General features: G+C 50.9%; 1 protein-coding gene across 3 annotated transcripts in view; it reads left to right on the top strand.

The window, feature by feature from the left end:
• Window positions 1-17,603, top strand: part of LOC146783059 (uncharacterized) — a 293,447-nt gene extending 275,844 nt beyond the window's left edge. For all 3 annotated transcript variants that reach the window (XM_085639916.1, XM_085639917.1, XM_085639918.1), the window contains exon 2: window positions 11,483-17,603. In XM_085639916.1, coding sequence (XP_085496042.1) covers window positions 14,607-16,259 — 1,653 coding nt within the window. In that variant the 5' untranslated portion in view covers window positions 11,483-14,606 and the 3' untranslated portion in view covers window positions 16,260-17,603. The remainder of the gene's footprint in view (window positions 1-11,482) is intronic.
• Window positions 17,604-18,461: the final 858 nt, after the last annotated feature.

Below are 18,461 nucleotides of genomic sequence, written 5' to 3'. Positions count from 1 at the left end.
AAGGTTCCACTTCTGGGGAAGAAGGTTCGGCACCGCACAACACATTTCCAGGAGAACTGGGAACCAAGCCTGAGCCCTCCACAGAGGAGAAATCAGAATCAGCTCTGACTGATAACGCTTTGTGCGAGCCAGGACTCTCGGAATCATCATGAACGGAGGAAAGGCGTAGCACAGAAGGGGAGGCCAGGTCTGGAGAAAAGCGTTCGTGGCCAGGGCTTCCGGATCCGGTCTCCAGCTGAAGAACAGGGGAAGCTGCGTGTTGAGGCGAGAGGCAAACAGGTCGATGTGACACTGCCCCCAAAATCGACGGAGGGAGCGGAAGATGCGAGGATGAAGCCTCCAATCGCTGAAATCCCGAAGGTGACGCAAATGCCAGTCCGCAATCTGATTGTTGCGGCCGGGAAGATACTCGGCAATAACAGTGATCTTCCGCAGACAAAAGTGCCAAAAATCTTTGGCGATCTCTGCTAATATCTTGGATCTCGTGCCGCCCAACTTGTTGACATAACGAACCGCGGACACATTGTCCATGCGGAGAAGAATGCAACAATTGGACCGAAGAGGCGTGAAGCAACGGATCGCAAAGGACCCCGCCAGGAGTTCCAGACAATTGATGTGGAGAGACAACTCCTGAGGGGACCAACGACCTCCTGTTGAAATTGGACCGCACCGGGCTCCCCAACCCCACAGGCTGGCATCGGACTCTATCACCATCTCCGGGGAAGAACCGAACAGGGCTCGCCCATTCCAGGACTCCATGTGGTCCAGCCACCACTGCATCTCGCACCTCACCTCCTCCGAAAGAGGAATCTGATCTGAATAGCGAAGGCCCCGCTGGAGATGACGGATCTTCAACCGTTGTAACGCCCTGTAATGCAGAGGACCCGGAAAGATCGCTTGAATTGAAGACGCCAAAAGACCGACTACACGAGCTATAGATCTCAATGATACAATCCGTTTGGAGATAATCGAAACCAACTACCGTTTGGTGTAGCGAATCTTCTGATTGGGTAAAAGAAGCTGACAGGTCAGAGAATTGACCTGGAAGCCTAGAAAGTCCATCACCTGAGATGGGATGAGAACAGATTTCTGCGGGTTCACAAGAAATCCCAGGGATTGTAAAAGGTCGATCGTCCATTCGAGATGCAAGATCAATTTGTGAGGACAATCTGCCATGATCAGAATGTCGTCCAAATAAATTATCATGCGGAGACCCCGAGCGCGTAAATGTTCCACCACTGGCTTCAGAAGCTTCGTGAAGCACCAGGGCACCGACGAGAGACCGAACGGGAGGACTTGGTATTCGAACCAGTCCCCTTGCCATTGGAACTGGAGAAACCGCCGATGTGGACCGAAGATTGGGATTGACAAATAGGCATCTTTGAGATCCAGACGAACCATCCAATCTCCCAAAAGATGGATCCCTTCCATCTTGAAATGGCGGTAAACCACTCCCCCGTTGAACTCTTTTAAATTAAGGACCAAGCGGGATCCGCCCCCTCGTTTCTGAACCAGAAACACTGTACTCACAAACCCTCGTGGATGACGGGTAGTTTGAAGAATAGCCCCTTTTGCAAGAAGAGAGTCTATTTCTGATGAAATGATCTCCCGATCCTGAAGAGAGAAGATCAACGGGGTTGGAAGGAGAGATTGAGGCGTGAGCTGATAAAATTCTATCTTGTAACCCTGAACAGTGTCGAGGACCCAAGCATCGTTGGAGATTGACTGCCAATTGTGGAGAAAAAATTGGAGCCTTCCCCCCAAAACCACTTCGGAAAAAGGAATCAACCTCACCTGAATTGTTGGAATCGTGATGACCCCCTTGTTGTCTGCCAAAGCGACCTTTCCTGAACTGTCCCCTCCCTTTACGGGAGGGATAAAAGTTGGAACGGGTGGTAAAGCCGGAATCCTGACCACCTCCACTGTGGGACTGGAATCCTCGCTGGGAATTCTGCTGAGATCCCCGGCCGAACGAACGTCCCCTAAGACGTCCGGCCTTTGCAAAAACCGGCCGAAATGCCCGCCGCAGCGAGGCTTGGGCCTTGTCAAGGCCACTGAAAGTGGCCACAAAACTGGAAAGCTCTTTCAGGAATGGCTGACCAAATAAGAGCCCCTGAGCCAAGGGTCCTGCTTCTGAAGAGGAGGGCTCCGCCAGCCTGGGATCCAGGCGAAGAAGAATGGAGCGGCGTCGTTCACATGACAGCGCACAATTGGCATTGCCCAATTGACAAATGGCCCTCTGAGACCATTCAATGAGTTCATCCGGGTTTACAAGAGCTGAAGACTCCTTAGCAAGAACACCCAAATCCAAAATCTTTGTGAGCGGGCCCAATAAATCCAATAATTTATCCTGGCAGGATCGCCAAGACCTTTTTTGGGATCTCTGGCATACTTTTTAAGGTAGGTGACCATGGTAGGGTCAACCTCCGGGGTCTCGGCCAAATGGTCCGCCAAATCTGGATGCGGACACTCGGATCTCAGGCGGGCCCGGACATCCTTATCAAAAGGCTGGCGAATATGAGATTGCACATAATCCGCCACCTCTGGAGAAGGCAACCAAGAAGAAGAGTGGGGATGCACAATTACAGAAGGTTCAAAAGTTAGAATAGGAGGATTAGAAGGGGCGTCCACGAAATGCTCCTTACGAGTCTTTTTCCGTGGAGGTGGTTCAAATTCAGAAGAGGAGGAATGCGCATCGTCAGCATCAGGATCATGGAGGGATGAAAACGAGGTCCCAGCCGACCCCTTAGAAGCAGCTGTGTCCGAAGACAGCGATTTAGCCAACCTCTGAAAATCAGACCTATGAGGATTGACAGGGGACTTAGACGCACGCGCAGCCGGTAACCAACCCTGTTGCTGTGCGTAAAGAGATAAATGATGCTTCAAGGGATTAATAGCGCGAACAAGCGCTTTATTCACAGAGTGTTGCACCCCTTGATCCAGCGCCTCCACCAAATCATGCTCCAAAGAGCCAGAAGGATCCTCCTCATAATAAAAGTCATCCTCATAATATTCCTCCATCCTGACACAAAGTGTAACCAGAGTCAATGCCCACAGGAATGACGACAGTCAATAATGGCCAAAGGCACAATGCAGGGGGAAGGAAAAAAAACCACAGCAAGTCAACAGTGTAGATTAGCAAATCTGAACACTGACTAAAATAAGTTCAAAATGTGGAGGGAGGGCTTGCTGACAGAAAAAACTAGCACTCTAGGCAATGCCTATGCTCAATTATGCAGCCCAAACGATTTAAAGTCCAAATGGGCATAAGGAGGGGCAAATACACAGGCTGTGGGCTCTCGGCGCGAAGCGACCGTTCTGACAGGCGAGAAACACCTGATTCGTGTAAACAATCATGGCCGAAGCGCATGCGCGGTAACGGCCGCCCGGTATGCAAATTCGGAGCACTCGCAGCGCTAGCGCGAGCCTCCGAGCCCCTATTTCCCTATCCACAATACTGAGACACAGGCGCCAAGCGCCCGTCCCCGGGAAGGTGACCACACGCTCCCCGCACCTAGTTACGAGCGCGGCGAGCGGACCGAAAGCAAATACAAAGTAACCATGGAAACCGGATACCAGCAAATGCGCGCTGCAAAGCAGTTAAACCTTGTAAGCAATACGCTACAATAGTAAAGCATGCACAATAGCGACAGCGAAATACGTTATAAATATGAAGGAAACACTTAACTGGCTGCGGAGCAGCAAAGAAAGAGGATGTTGTACTTGCTATATGACCTTTTATACTGTAGTCTCTATGGTTATGCACGTCATACCCTGGTGTTTATGGGTATTGTAGTTTTTCTTTGCTTATACTGTGTTTTTATTGGCTGCTGAGCATTTCTAGTAAAGAAATGAGAAAGCATAATTGGAGCCTCCTGTCCTGACATAGAATTGAAAATTCTATGTCAGGACCAGAGGCTCCGATTATGCTTCTCATTCTTTGCTTTATTCAAACAGCAGCCAATAAAAAAAATCTTTTTTTATTCCAAACTACAAATCCCATGAGTCCAATGCATCAGGATACCATAGAGACTATCACAATATAAGGTCTCGTCGAGGCAGACACCTCCTCTTTCTTTGCTGCTTCCGCAGCCAGTTAAGTGCCTCTCCCTTACTGCTTTTCGTATGATTGTAGTGTATGGGTTGACGCGCACTGTGCTTGATAATTGGTGTTATCTTATTAATTATACGCTTATTTGATATTTATCTGCTGGTGTAAGTTTTGTCAAAAGCGCATTTGGTCTTACTTGCTTGATGAGGCGGTATCACTCGTCTTCCGTTTATTCTGTGTCCGCTTTGAGTTTCCTCACTCGCGTGTGGGTTCTTTCTTCAGCGGAGAGCGCTTCGGCCTCTCCGGCAGGGCGCTCTCCACCCGTAGCCTGTCTACAAGTGGAGCGGGAGTAAATAGGGCCCTGAGGATGGCGCGTCTCTGCTCGCGCGCGTCCTCTTTCCATGATTACGGGCGGCCGTTTCCGCGCATGCGCGGCGGCCATTTTTCGAGTGTTTGTGTATCGGACTGCAACTCGGAGCGGGAAACGCTCGTAATTCAAACGTTTAAGCCCGTATTGTGCCCCAGCTGACGCCCGAAGCGGAAATTGTGCTCAGGGCTGTACAATATTTGCATAGGCTCTGCCGAGAGAATTAGCAGGCCCTCCCTCCACTATTAAAATCAATTATTGTGGCACTTGTGCCTGGCCTGCTTGGGGTTGTCCCTCTCCCCCTGATTTATTCCTCCCTGCGCACCTTTGTAGTGCTATCAGGTTATTGCTATCATCATGGCTGATTATGCCTATGAGGAGGAATATTATGAGTCTGAACCTGCGGGTTCATTTGAGCAAGAGCTCGTTGATGCCTTAGATGCTGGAGTTCAGCATTCTGTCAGCTCGGCGCTGGTGAGGGCGATTGCGCCCCTTAAACGGCATCTAAATGACTATGCGCGCCAGCAAGGCTGGCTCCCGGCCACGACTAGTCATCCCAAATCGACTGGCAAGAAGACTTCTAATCCTCATTCAGAGGATTTTGCTAGACTGTGTAAGGCCTTAGCGAATGATCACGCTTATTTGGCGCATTCTGCCCAGAATGACTCTTCTCACGAAGACAAGGGAGATTCCTCGGCGCTCAGTGAGTCCGATCTGGAAGAACGCATTCTCCATACTAAAAAGGCTTGGAAGGAGCATCATGGGGAACCCACGCCACAGCCTAAACACCTGACCTTCGACCCGTCAGATATCATCCACCCCAATTCTTCGGCATGGACCCCCTTGCAGGAAGTAGCGGACTACCTCCAGTCAAACATTCGTCGCCCTTTCGAAAAGGACGTCAGGGCACGCCTTAAGTCTGAGTGCCCCAGACCTGATTTGCCGGCCCGAGTGGCGGAGACCCCTGAAGTTGACCCGACCATGATAACTTACCTTCGCAAATATTCTAAGGACCCGAAAAATGGCATTGACCGCGCCTGGCGGTCATGCCAGGATAAGCTTTTGGATTTGTCCGGGCCGTTGGCAAAAATTCTGGAAATGGGTCTCCAGGCAAAAGAGTCCGGGTCGCCAGTGAACCCCGATGACCTCATTGGTTGGGCGCAGTGAGCGGTATGCTTATTGGGCAATGCTAACTGCGCTATGTCTAGCGAACGTAGAAGATCGATCCTCCTCAAGTTAGACCCTAAACTGGCGGAATTATCTTCCTCGGAGGCAGGTCCCATTGCCCAGGGTCTCCTTTTTGGGCAACCCTTCTTGAAAGAACTCACCAAATTCGTGGCTACGTTCAGCGGCCTTGATAAGGCGCAGGAATCGCTACGGTGAGCCTTCCGACCGGTTTTCGCCAGGGCCGGACGAAATCGAGGGCGGTCGTCCGGCCGAGGTCAACCCCAAGGCACCCAGCGTGGTCAACACCACAACAGAGGAGGTTACCAGGACAATTATTCCGGAAATTCCAACTTCTACCCCTCCAGACGGGCGCGGAACCGCTTCCGCAGAGGCAGGTTCGGTGGCAACCAGGGAAACAACCAGGAGTCAGGGTCTGCAGGTGAGACTTATCCTTTGTTCAGAGGTACAGTTGGGGGGTCGTCTTCAATTTTTCCTGCATGTTTGGCAAACGCTCTCGCAGGATCCCTGGATCCTGGAGACGGTACAGGGTTACAAATTGGAAATGTACAACACCCCTGTCCAACATTCCCCTCCCCATCCATTTTTCCCAACTCGATCAGAGTTTTATCACAGGCGAAATACACTCTCTTTTACAGAAAGGGGCGATTGTCGAGTCTCAGTGCCATCCCCACGGTTTCCTCAGCAACGTGTTCCTGGTCGAGAAAAAAGGGGGCGGGCACAGGTTGGTTCTGAACCTCAAAGAGTTCAATGGATGGATCGTTTACCGCCACTTCAAAATGGAGGGCATCCATCTTCTCACAATATAAGGTCTCGTCGAGGCAGACACCTCCTCTTTCTTTGCTGCTTCCGCAGCCAGTTAAGTGCCTCTCCCTTATTAATTATACGCTTATTTGATATTTATCTGCTGGTGTAAGTTTTGTCAAAAGCGCATTTGGTCTTACTTGCTTGACGAGGCGGTATCACTCGTCTTCCGTTTATTCTGTGTCCGCTTTGAGTTTCCTCACTCGTGTGTGGGTTCTTTCTTCAGCGGAGAGCGCTTCGGCCTCTCCGGCAGGGCGCTCTGCGCCCGTAGCCTGTCTACAAGTGGAGCGGGAGTAAATAGGGCCCTGAGGACGGCGCGTCTCTGCTCGCGCGCGTCCTCTTTCCATGATTACGGGCGGCCGTTTCCGCGCATGCGCGGCGGCCATTTTTCGAGTGTTTGTGTATCGGACTGCAACTCGGAGCGGGAAACGCTCGTAATTCAAACGTTTAAGCCCGTATTGTGCCCCAGCTGACGCCCGAAGCGGAAATTGTGCTCAGGGCTGTACAATATTTGCATAGGCTCTGCCGAGAGAATTAGCAGGCCCTCCCTCCACTATTAAAATCAATTATTGTGGCACTTGTGCCTGGCCTGCTTGGGGTTGTCCCTCTCCCCCTGATTTATTCCTCCCTGCGCACCTTTGTAGTGCTATCAGGTTATTGCTATCATCATGGCTGATTATGCCTATGAGGAGGAATATTATGAGTCTGAACCTGCGGGTTCATTTGAGCAAGAGCTCGTTGATGCCTTAGATGCTGGAGTTCAGCATTCTGTCAGCTCGGCGCTGGTGTGCTGGAGTTCAGCATTCTGTCAGCTCGGCGCTGGTGAGGGCGATTGCGCCCCTTAAACGGCATCTAAATGACTATGCGCGCCAGCAAGGCTGGCTCCCGGCCACGACTAGTCATCCCAAATCGACTGGCAAGAAGACTTCTAATCCTCATTCAGAGGATTTTGCTAGACTGTGTAAGGCCTTAGCGAATGATCACGCTTATTTGGCGCATTCTGCCCAGAATGACTCTTCTCACGAAGACAAGGGAGATTCCTCGGCGCTCAGTGAGTCCGATCTGGAAGAACGCATTCTCCATACTAAAAAGGCTTGGAAGGAGCATCATGTGGAACCCACGCCACAGCCTAAACACCTGACCTTCGACCCGTCAGATATCATCCACCCCAATTCTTCGGCATGGACCCCCTTGCAGGAAGTAGCGGACTACCTCCAGTCAAACCTTTGTCGCCCTTTCGAAAAGGACATCAGGGCACGCCTTAAGTCTGAGTGCCCCAGACCTGATTTGCCGGCCCGAGTGGCGGAGACCCCTGAAGTTGACCCGACCATGATAACTTACCTTCGCAAATATTCTAAGGACCCGAAAAATGGCATTGACCGCGCCTGGCGGTCATGCCAGGATAAGCTTTTGGATTTGTCCGGGCCGTTGGCAAAAATTCTGGAAATGGGTCTCCAGGCAAAAGAGTCCGGGTCTCCAGTGAACCCCGATGACCTCATTGGTTGGGCGCAGTGAGCGGTATGCTTATTGGGCAATGCTAACTGCGCTGTGTCTAGCGAACGTAGAAGATCGATCCTCCTCAAGTTAGACCCTAAACTGGCGGAATTATCTTCCTCGGAGGCAGGTCCCATAGCCCAGGGTCTCCTTTTTAGGCAACCCTTCTTGAAAACTCACCAAATTCGTGGCTACGTTCAGCGGCCTTGATAAGGCGCAGGAATCGCTACGGCGAGCCTTCCGACCGGTTTTCGCCAGGGCCGGACAAAATCGAGGGCGGTCGTCCGGCCGAGGTCAACCCCAAGGCGCCCAGCGTGGTCAACACCACAACAGAGGAGGTTACCAGGACAATTATTCCGGAAATTCCAACTTCTACCCCTCCAGACGGGCGCGGAACCGCTTCCGCAGAGGCAGGTTCGGTGGCAACCAGGGAAACAACCAGGAGTCAGGGTCTGCAGGTGAGACTTATCCTTTGTTCAGAGGTACAGTTGGGGGGTCGTCTTCAATTTTTCCTGCATGTTTGGCAAACGCTCTCGCAGGATCCCTGGATCCTGGAGACGGTACAGGGTTACAAATTGGAAATGTACTACACCCCTGTCCAACATTCCCCTCCCCATCCATTTTTCCCAACTCGATCAGAGTTTTATCACAGGCGAAATACACTCTCTTTTACAGAAAGGGGCGATTGTCGAGTCTCAGTGCCATCCCCACGGTTTCCTCAGCATCGTGTTCTTGGTCGAGAAAAAAGGGGGCGGGCACAGGTTGGTTCTGAACCTCAAAGAGTTCAATGGATGGATCGTTTACCGCCACTTCAAAATGGAGGGCATCCATCTTCTGCGCGATCTGCTGCAGGAAGGCGATTGGATGGTCCGTCTGGACCTGAAAGACGCCTACCTGGCCGTACCCATTTACGCTCCTCATCGCCGTTTTCTTCAGTTTCTGTGGCAAGGCGTCTGTTAAGAGTACGCTGTTCTTCCTTTCGGACTTTCGTCAGCACCATGGTGCTTCACGAAACTCCTGCGTCCAGTCATGGAGTCACTGCGGTCCCGCGGTGTGAGGCTGATCGTCTATCTGGACGACGTCATTATCATGGCGCAATGTCCGCGTCTAGTGATGACTCATCTGGAGTGGTCCATTCTTCTTCTTCAAAACCTGGGTTTCATTGTGAATTCTCAGAAATCAGTTCTGGTACCCACGCAATCTATAGAGTTTCTGGGCTTTCAGGTGGATTCTCGCACCTGCCAGCTTCTCCTTCCCGCATCCAAGATCAAAACGATCAAGAGAGAATTGAGATTGATCATGAACAAGCGGATTGTGTCCTTACGGTCTGTAGCCCGGTTAGTGGGCTTGTTGGCCTCCTCAATTCAGGCCATTTTTCCGGGACCCCTTCACTACCGAGCTCTCCAACGATTAAAGATTCAGCATCTCCGCAAAGGCCTCAGCTATACCGATCAGATCCCTCTTTCAGAGGAAGCGAGGTGGGAAATGTTGTGGTGGCTCAACCACATGGAATCGTGGAATGGCAGAGCCATTTTCGGGTCCAATCCAGAGGTAGTGATCGAGTCGGACGTCAGCCGTTGGGGCTGGGGAGCCCGCTGCGGTCCGATCTCGACGGGGGGTCGGTGGTCGCCGGAAGAACTCTCCCTTCACATCAATTGTCTGGAGTTGCTAGCGGGATCGTTCGCAATTCGCAGTGTCTCTCCGCAGAAGATGAACTGCTGCATTCTTCTAAGGATGGACAACATATCGGCAGTCCGGTATGTGAATAAACTAGGAGGTACTCGATCTCGCATCCTGGCGGAGATTGCCAAAGATTTTTGGCATTACTATCTTCAGTTCAATCTGTCAATAGTAGCAGAATACCTTCCGGGCCGGAAGAACGAGGTGGCCGACTGGCATTCCCGGTACCTACGGGATTACAGCGATTGGCGGTTACATCCTCGAGTCTTCCGGATGCTGAACCTCCTATGGGGTCCGTGTCAGTTGGACCTGTTCGCGTCACGGCTGAACAAGCAACTTCCGGATTTCTACAGCTGGCGCCCGGATCCGGAGGCACTAGCCTCGGATGCGTTTCTTCAAACCTGGCCACCAGTCCTTTGTCATGCCTTCCCGCCGTTTGTCATGATTTCCAGGGTCCTGGCTCAAGCCAGACGCCAGCGGACGGAGATGGTGTTGGTTACACCTTTGTGGAGGGCACAAGCTTGGTTCCCGATAGTTCTGGAAATGTCCTGTGCGACACCAGTTCTCCTACCTCAGAGATGGAACCTGTTGCTGGATCCTCTCAACGCCCCTCATCCGTTAGTGATCTCAGGTCAGTTACTTCTGGTGGCGTGGCGTGTTTCAGGGATAGATGGAAGGTCCCGGGCCTTTCGGCAGACGCTTCCAACTTCATCAAGCTGGCATGGTCAGATAATACCCATAAGCGGTATTCATCAGCATGGAACAGGTGGTGTAGCTGGTGTATTCAACGGGACGTCGATCCCACTACAGCTAATGTCTCCATGGTCATGAATTTCCTTGCTTCATTGGCGTCCTCTGGGTTTGCATACAGGACGGTAAATAATTTTAGATCCGCTATTTCCGCTGGACATGCTCCTTTGGAGGGTAAGCTGGTGGGAGAACATCCTCTAGTGTGTAAACTGCTTAGGGGTATCCGGATGGTCAAACCCCCGTGTCCGAAATACTCTTTTTTGTGGGATGTGACGGTGTTGCTCCGCTTTTTGGAATCTTGGCCACCAAACGAGCACCCGTCACGGAAGCAGCTTTCCGCCAAGCTGGCGATGTTATTATGTTTGGTCTCGTGCAAGAGAGTTTCTGTTATCAGAGCTTTAGATCTGGCAGGGCGTAGGTTCTCCCCAGAAGGGGTAACTTTCTCTATCTCCAGACGAACCAAAACCAATTCCACTTCAGTGTCTCATCCGGCTTTTCCGGATAATCCCAAATTATGTGTGGTGCAATGTGTCAAAGCGTACGAGGTGAGTACAGCTAGTTTCCGTTCTGACATGCAGGGTCAACTGTTGATTGCATTGCAAAAGCCTTTTCGCCCAGTGTCGTCAGCTACTTTGGCGCGATGGGTGCGTTGGCTCATGAATGAAGCAGGCATTGATGTGTCTCAGTTTGGTGCGCATTCTGTGCGGGGCGCAATGGCGTCTAAATCTTTTTCCTTAGGTGTGACCCTATCCGACATCATGAGCAAGGCGGATTGGTCAAATGAGTCTACCTTTAAATCGTTTTATTATAAACCTATAGTGGATATTGCATCAGTGGTGGTGGCTGGGCTTTAAACAAGCATAATCGGAGCCTCCGGTCCTGACATAGAATTAAAAATTTGCGAACATTCGGGACAAGAATTTTCAATTCTATTAAGGACAACGGAGGCGAGGATTATCCCACCCGGAGTTTACAGGACTCTTGCAATGTATATATAAATCAATTGGTGATGGTTTTAAATTGCATTGTATTGCCTTCATTATTCTCTATTTTTCCCCCCCTTTGTTTATGCCTGTAAAGTTTATACCATTTCAGATTGGAACATGGTTTGGGAGATTACCGTTATTACGGAACCTTTATCTTTGTTTCAGATTCCAGTGGCAAGTGAAGATTGCTTGCTGTCCACGGAGTTCGTTGGGAATGGTTGCCCCTTCGCGATGTGGAGCTTGCTCACCTGTTGTGATCAGTTGGGTTTTGTCCCTCGGAGCCGAAGGTCAAGTATTACTTCCGGATGTTTTGGTTCGCAGAGACACTGGTTCAGGATCTCAGTTCAAAGAGGACTAATTTGTTTCAAGTTACAATCTTAACAGTCAACGGTCAAGCAAAGAAAGAGGAGGTGTCTGCCCCGACAAGACCTTATATTGTGATAGTCTCTATGGTATCCTGATGCATTGGACTCATGGGATTTGTAGTTTGGAATAAAAAAAGATGTTTTTTTATTGGCTGCTGTTTGAATAAAGCAAAGAATGAGAAGCATAATCCTCGCCTCCGTTGTCCTTAATAGAATTGAAAATTCTTGTCATGAATGTTCGCAAATTTTTAATTCTATGTCAGGACCGGAGGCTCCGATTATGCTTCTCAATCTTTACTAGAAGCTCACAGCAGCCAATGAGAAAACAGAGACAAAACCATGTGACAACCATAGAGTCCCCTCTATATAAGGTCCCTGTCAGCACATAGAGTCCTCTTTCTTTGCTGCTCCGCAGCCAGTTAAGTACACTTACATTTTCTCTTGATGAATGTATTTTTGCTCTTGATGAATGTATTTTTGCAGTGTTGCCCTTATTGCTGGCGTTTATTGTTTACATCGCGCTGTCTTGCGCGCGAATGCGACCTAGGCGTTTATAGCTTCCTGTGAGGTTGTCGCTAGGTGATTTCTGCTAGTTGCGCTGCGAGCGCCTACCGGCATAACTGTACCGGTGTACCCGTTCCCTGGTTTGCGTGTCACTCGCGCATGGGTTGAGAGGGGTTTCCCTCGCGTCATCGGTACAAGAGGAGCGGGAGGTGGAGGAGCGGGGATGCTCATCGGCTTGACGCGCAGTCCCCTTTCATTCTTTACGAGCCTCGGCCAGCGCGCATGCGTGGCGGCCATCTTTGTCCAAGATCGTATTTGGACTTGAGTTGAACGCCGGAGCAGCGTTTTCTTCTGCTTCTGACCCGAGTATATGCCATTGGTGCACAAAAAAGGCTCGTTTGCGCTCCTCAGACGCCCCTGATGTATATATACTCGATGGGGCTGTAAAATTGAGCATAGGCTTTGCCTAGAGTGGGGTTTGGCAAGCCCTCCCTCCCTCCACATTCTAAACTTACACTGAGATTCACCTGCAGGTGACTGCTTAGGGCTTGCCTGGGGTTACCACTCCCCCTGACCTCCTTTTGGAATATTTCATTAATTGTGGGCTGGACAAAGTCACACACGCTCCTGCAGGGTCAGTAAGTGCACTTTGTGCTGAAATCATGTCTGAGTATTATGAGGAGGATTATTACTATTATGAGGAGGAACCCTCTGGGTCAATGGAGTATGACCTCATTGAGGCACTGGACGCGGGTGTCCAACGGTCTTTAAACTCAGCTTTGGTGAGGGCGATTGTGCCCCTAAAACGCCATCTTTGCTCCTATGCACAACAGCAAGGTTGGCTGCCAGCGTCAGGTTCCCGAGCTAAATCTGGGGGTAAAGGAAGAGCGAATCAGCACGCCGCGGATTTCGCTAAACTGGCCAAGTCAATGGCGGACCAAGAACGCTCAGCTTCTCATGGGGAAGCTACGATTACTGAAATATCCCAAGAGGATGATGGTCATGATACCTCCCCAGATCCTACTTCTGACGAGGAAGAATCACCTCGACCTGCCAAAAAGGCACGGAAAGAAAAGCATGCCGGTCCGTCCACGTCGCCTAAGGTTCTCAACTTCGAGCCGGCGGACATTATCCATCCTAACTCTACATCCTGGCTGCCATCACAAGAAGTGGCGGACTATGTCCAGTCCCACTTACGCCAAGCATTTGACACGGACGTGCGGACTCGGCTGAGGTCGGAATGTCCTAGGCCGGACCTGGCGGACAAGGTGGCGGCTACCCCGGAGGTGGACCCGTCAATGTTAACGTATTTGAAAAAGTATTCCAAAGATCCCAAGAAAGGCTTGGATAGGTCCTGGCGGTCCTGCCAGGATAAGCTGCTGGACGTTATAGGTCCCCTGACGAAGATTCTCGAGATGGGCTTTCGAGCCAAAGAGTCGGCCCTCTTAATTAATCCGGACGAGCTGATTGGCTGGGCCCAACGGGCAGTGTGCCAACTAGGCAATGCTAACTGTGCGCTGTCGACTGAGCGACGCCGGTCCATCCTCCTGAAACTAGATCCCAGGTTGGCCGAATTGGCCACATCGGAATCAGGCCCACTGGCCCAGGGCCTTCTGTTTGGTCAACCTTTTCTTAAAGAATTAACGAAGTTTGTGGCCACTTTCAGTGGGCTGGACAAGGCCCAAGGTTCTTTGAAACGCGCTTTCCGCCCGGTTTTTGGCAGGCCCGGACGCTTTCGTGGGCGCTCGTTCGGCTGGGGCGACAATCAAGGCGCCCAGCGTGGCCAGCAAAGAGGAGGTTACCAGGAGAACTCTGCCAATACCTCCAATTTCTACCCCTCTCGCCATTAAAGGAACAGATTCCGCAAAGGTGGCAGATTTGGAGGAGCCTCCAACAACAAGCATGATGCCGCAAACTCAGGTGAGCCTGGTTCCTTTTTCAGAAGTGACCTTGGGGGGCAGAGTGGCATTTTTTCTAGACAAATGGCGTGAAATTTCGCAAGATGCTTGGGTGTTGCAGACTGTACAGGGTTACAGGTTGGAGATGTACAGCTCCCCTTCGCAGGAGTTCCGCCCTCTCCCGCTGTCTTTTTCCCAACAGGATCGAACTTTCATCACGGAAGAAATCAACTCCTTGTTACGGAAAGGCGCAATTGCGCCTTGGGTGATACAACCTCATGGCTTTCTGAGCACTGTCTTTCTAGTAGAAAAGAAAGGGGGCGGCTCCAGGTTAGTGCTGAACCTCAAAGAGTTCAACTCGTGGGTTGTTTACAGGCATTTCAAGATGGAAGGCATCCATCTATTACGCGATCTCCTCCAGGAAGGAGATTGGATGGTTCGGTTGGACCTCAAAGACGCGTATCTATCCATCCCCATTTTTCCCCCCCACAGGAGGTTTCTTCAGTTTATCTGGGAGACAGTATGTTACGAGTACAAGGTCCTTCCATTCAGTCTCTCGTCGGCACCGTGGTGCTTCACGAAGCTTCTGAGACCGGTAGTGGAGTCTCTCAGGGCTCGAGGAGTCCGCCTCATAATATACCTGGACGACATAATAATTTTGGCGTCCTCTCCTCAGACAGTCCAAACACACCTCAACTGGGCGATACACCTGCTGCAGAGTTTGGGGTTCATCGCCAACCCGCAAAAGTCGATGTTAGTTCCCTCGCAATCCATCGAATTTCTAGGGTTCTTGATAAATTCTCTAACGTGCCAGCTCTTGCTACCAATGACGAAGATCAGGTCGATCAAGAAAGAATTGCGAGTTGTCCTTCGCAAGCAAACGACTTCCCTGAGATCGTTGGCCCGCGTTGTGGGACTGCTGTCCTCTTCCATTCAGGCGATCTTCCCGGGCCCCCTTCACTATCGGGCCCTCCAGCAGCTCAAGATCCGACATCTCCGGAAAGGTCTCGGTTACTCAGAACAGATCCCTCTCTCAGAAGAGGCGAGGCTGGAGATGGAATGGTGGTTAAACCACATGGAGGCCTGGAACGGCCGAGCGCTATTTGGAACGGCACCGGATGTGATACTCGAATCGGATGCCAGCCGATGGGGTTGGAGAGCCCGTTGCGACACATTGACCACGGGTGGTCGCTGGTCTTCGGAGGAATTACGCTTACATATCAATTGCCTAGAACTATTGGCCGGTTCCTTTGCGATCAGATGCCTTTCTCCGCAGAAGGCAGATTGATGTATCCTCCTCCGGATGGACAACATTTCGGCGGTGCGTTACGTCAACAAGTTGGGTGGTACCAAGTCAAGGATGCTGGCGGAGATCGCCAAGGATTTTTGGCACTTCTGTCTGCAGAACAGGATTTCGGTGGTTGCAGAGTACCTCCCCGGCTCCAGCAACCAGGTAGCGGATTGGAACTCCCGCCATCTGCAAGACTCCAGCGATTGGAGGTTGTTACCCACGGTGTTTCGGCGCCTGACCCAGCTTTGGGGTCCTTGCCTGATAGACTTATTTGCATCTCGACTGAACAAGCAAGTTCCCCAATTCTTCAGTTGGAGGCCGGATCCGGAGGCGATAGCCACGGATGCATTCCTGCAGGAATGGCCGACATCTCTCTGCTATGCGTTTCCCCCGTTCCTCATGATCCCCAGGGTTCTGGCGCGAGCTATGACTTTTCACGCGGAACTCATATTGATCATCCCTTTGTGGAGGGCTCAAGCATGGTTTCCGGTATTGTTAACCATGAGTTGTGCAATCCCAATTCTTCTTCCACGGTTACAGAACCTGTTGCTGGACCCTCTTCAGAATCCTCATCCCTTGGTGGCATCGGGCCAGCTCCCACTCGTTGCTTGGCGGGTTTCAGGGACAGATGGAGTGTCCCAGGCCTTTCACGCGAAGCTAGCAACTTCATCAAAGAGGCCTGGTCGGCCAACACCCATAAGAGATATTCCTCATCTTGGAGGAGATGGTGTGATTGGTACGCTCAGCGGGACGTGGATCCCGCTAAAGCACGTCTCTTTAGTGGTCAATTTCTTAGCCTCCATGGCTTCCTCCGGTTTAGCGTACAGGACGGTCAACAACTTCCGGTCCGCGATATCGGCGGGACATTTACCTTTGGAAGGTAAACCCATAGGAGAACACCCTCTGGTATGTAAGTTGCTTAGAGGAGTCAGGATGGTGAAACCTCCTTGCCCAAAGTATTCTCATCTCTGGGATGTCTCTGTTGTCCTTAGATTTCTTGAGGCCTGGCCTTCCAACAGTTTCCTATCTCGGAAGCAACTTTCGGCCAAGTTAACTATGCTCCTATGTCTGGTTTCTTGCAAATGGGTGTCTGACGTCCAGGCGCTGGATTTGGCGGGGCGTAGATTTACCCCGGAAGGTGTGAATTTCATTCTATCCAGGAGAACCAAGTGCAACACCACTTCCGTCACGTATCCGAGTTTTCCTAATAATCCTAAATTGTGTGTGGTGCAATGTATTAAGGATTACGAGATGAGTACTGAAGAATTTCGTACTAATATGCAAGGACAGTTGCTTATTGCTCTGCAGAAGCCATTTCGCCCAGTGACTCCAGCTACTTTATCTAGATGGATGCGTTGGCTCATGGGCGAAGCGGGAATTGACATCTCCAAATTTGGAGCGCATTCTGCACGCGGAGCCATGGCTTCGAAAGCATATTCGACAGGTGTCAGCCTGGCAGATATCATGCATACAGCTGACTGGTCTAATGAGAGTACTTTCAAAACGTTCTACTATAAACCTATTGTGAATGTTGCGTCAATGGTGGTGAATCAGCTTTGAACAAGCATAATCGGAGCCTCCGGTCCTGACATAGAATTAAAAATTTGCGAACATTCGTGACAAGAATTTTCAATTCTATTAAGGACTACGGAGGTGAGGATCATCCCACCCAGAGATACACATTGTTTGATGTAATGCTTTTAATTCATCATGCTTTGCACGTGATAGGTTGTGATGCTTATATTTCATAATGTTCTGTTGTTGCTTGTGCTATGGATTTGCATTTCTCTGTGTACTGTTCCCCCCCCCTGTTTTCTCATGCTGTAATGTTGCTTTGCTGGGCAATCTGGACCAGCTTTTACGGGGAGTTTCCTTTCCTTTCTTTCAGGTACTGACAGCAAGTAAGCTGGATTATGGTTTATCGGTGATTGACTGAGTACAGTTCATTGTTCCGCTCACAAGCGAGTTTGCCTGGACCGGGATCCAGTGGGAAGTTCGGCCCCATTGGGCTTGCAGTTCGTTGGTTGGAGAAGGCCCTGGCTATCGGTGATCCTCGAGAGCAGGTCGTGCATGGACTTAACTACGGTTCCAAAGAAAGAGGACTCTATGTGCTGACAGGGACCTTATATAGAGGGGACTCTATGGGTGTCACATGGTTTTGTCTCTGTTTTTTTCATTGGCTGCTGTGAGCTTCTAGTAAAGATTGAGAAGCATAATCCTCGCCTCCGTAGTCATTAATAGAATTGAAAATTCTTGTCACGAATGTTCGCAAATTTTCTTTTTTTTTTTTTTTTTTTTTGAAACCGTTTATTGCAATCTCAAGTATATACAAGTATGGGCCTACAACCTTCCGGCCGGCCGCTAGAGTGACAGGAGCACCTGACAAACGTACAAAAAGGCACTTGGCGTTGCAGAGAAGTAAATCAGGAGGTATCAACGACGTGGGCCACATGACTCTAAGCCCACAATACGGTTTCATTTTATACAAACACAACAACACAGAAAAACCACACCCGCAAGGCAACCCGCAATCGAAAGTAACCGCACGTGCTCCTCAAATGAGGGACCCCGACCATCCACAGGAATCTAGAGAGGGGGAAGGGAAACAAATCCAGGACTGGGGGAACTCTGTGCCCGGGGCTGGGGGAGGGGGTCAACTAGGGGGACGGAGCCGGTGAGGCAGCAGGCAGCAGTGGTGGCTCGCAGATACCCCCGCGGTAGGCGTTCCAGGGGCCCCATACTTTCACCCACGCCCCAGGCTTACCCCTCGCCACATACACCACCTTTTCTCGGAACATGCACCAATCCATGTGTTCTTTCCAGGCCGACACCGCCGGGGGCCGCCGGGATCCCCACAGTTGAGCGATGTCACGCTTAGCTATCATATATCCCAGAGTCACCCATCGCGTCTGCGGAACCGAGTAATCAGTTGGTTCCCACACATTCAGCAAGCATCTCCTCGCTTCAGGCAACAGCGCGACATGCGTAACCAGTCGCAGGACCTCATGCACACCACGCCAGAATCGCTCCACCTTCGGGCATTCCCACAAAATATGCAAAAAAGTCGCCAAAGCACCACACCCACG

The sequence above is a fragment of the Triturus cristatus genome, chromosome 12, assembly GCF_964204655.1.
Source record: "Triturus cristatus chromosome 12, aTriCri1.1, whole genome shotgun sequence".
NCBI lineage: Eukaryota > Metazoa > Chordata > Amphibia > Caudata > Salamandridae > Triturus > Triturus cristatus.
Note: the sequence above shows the minus strand (reverse complement) of the source record. Positions and strands in the feature narration are given on the sequence as shown.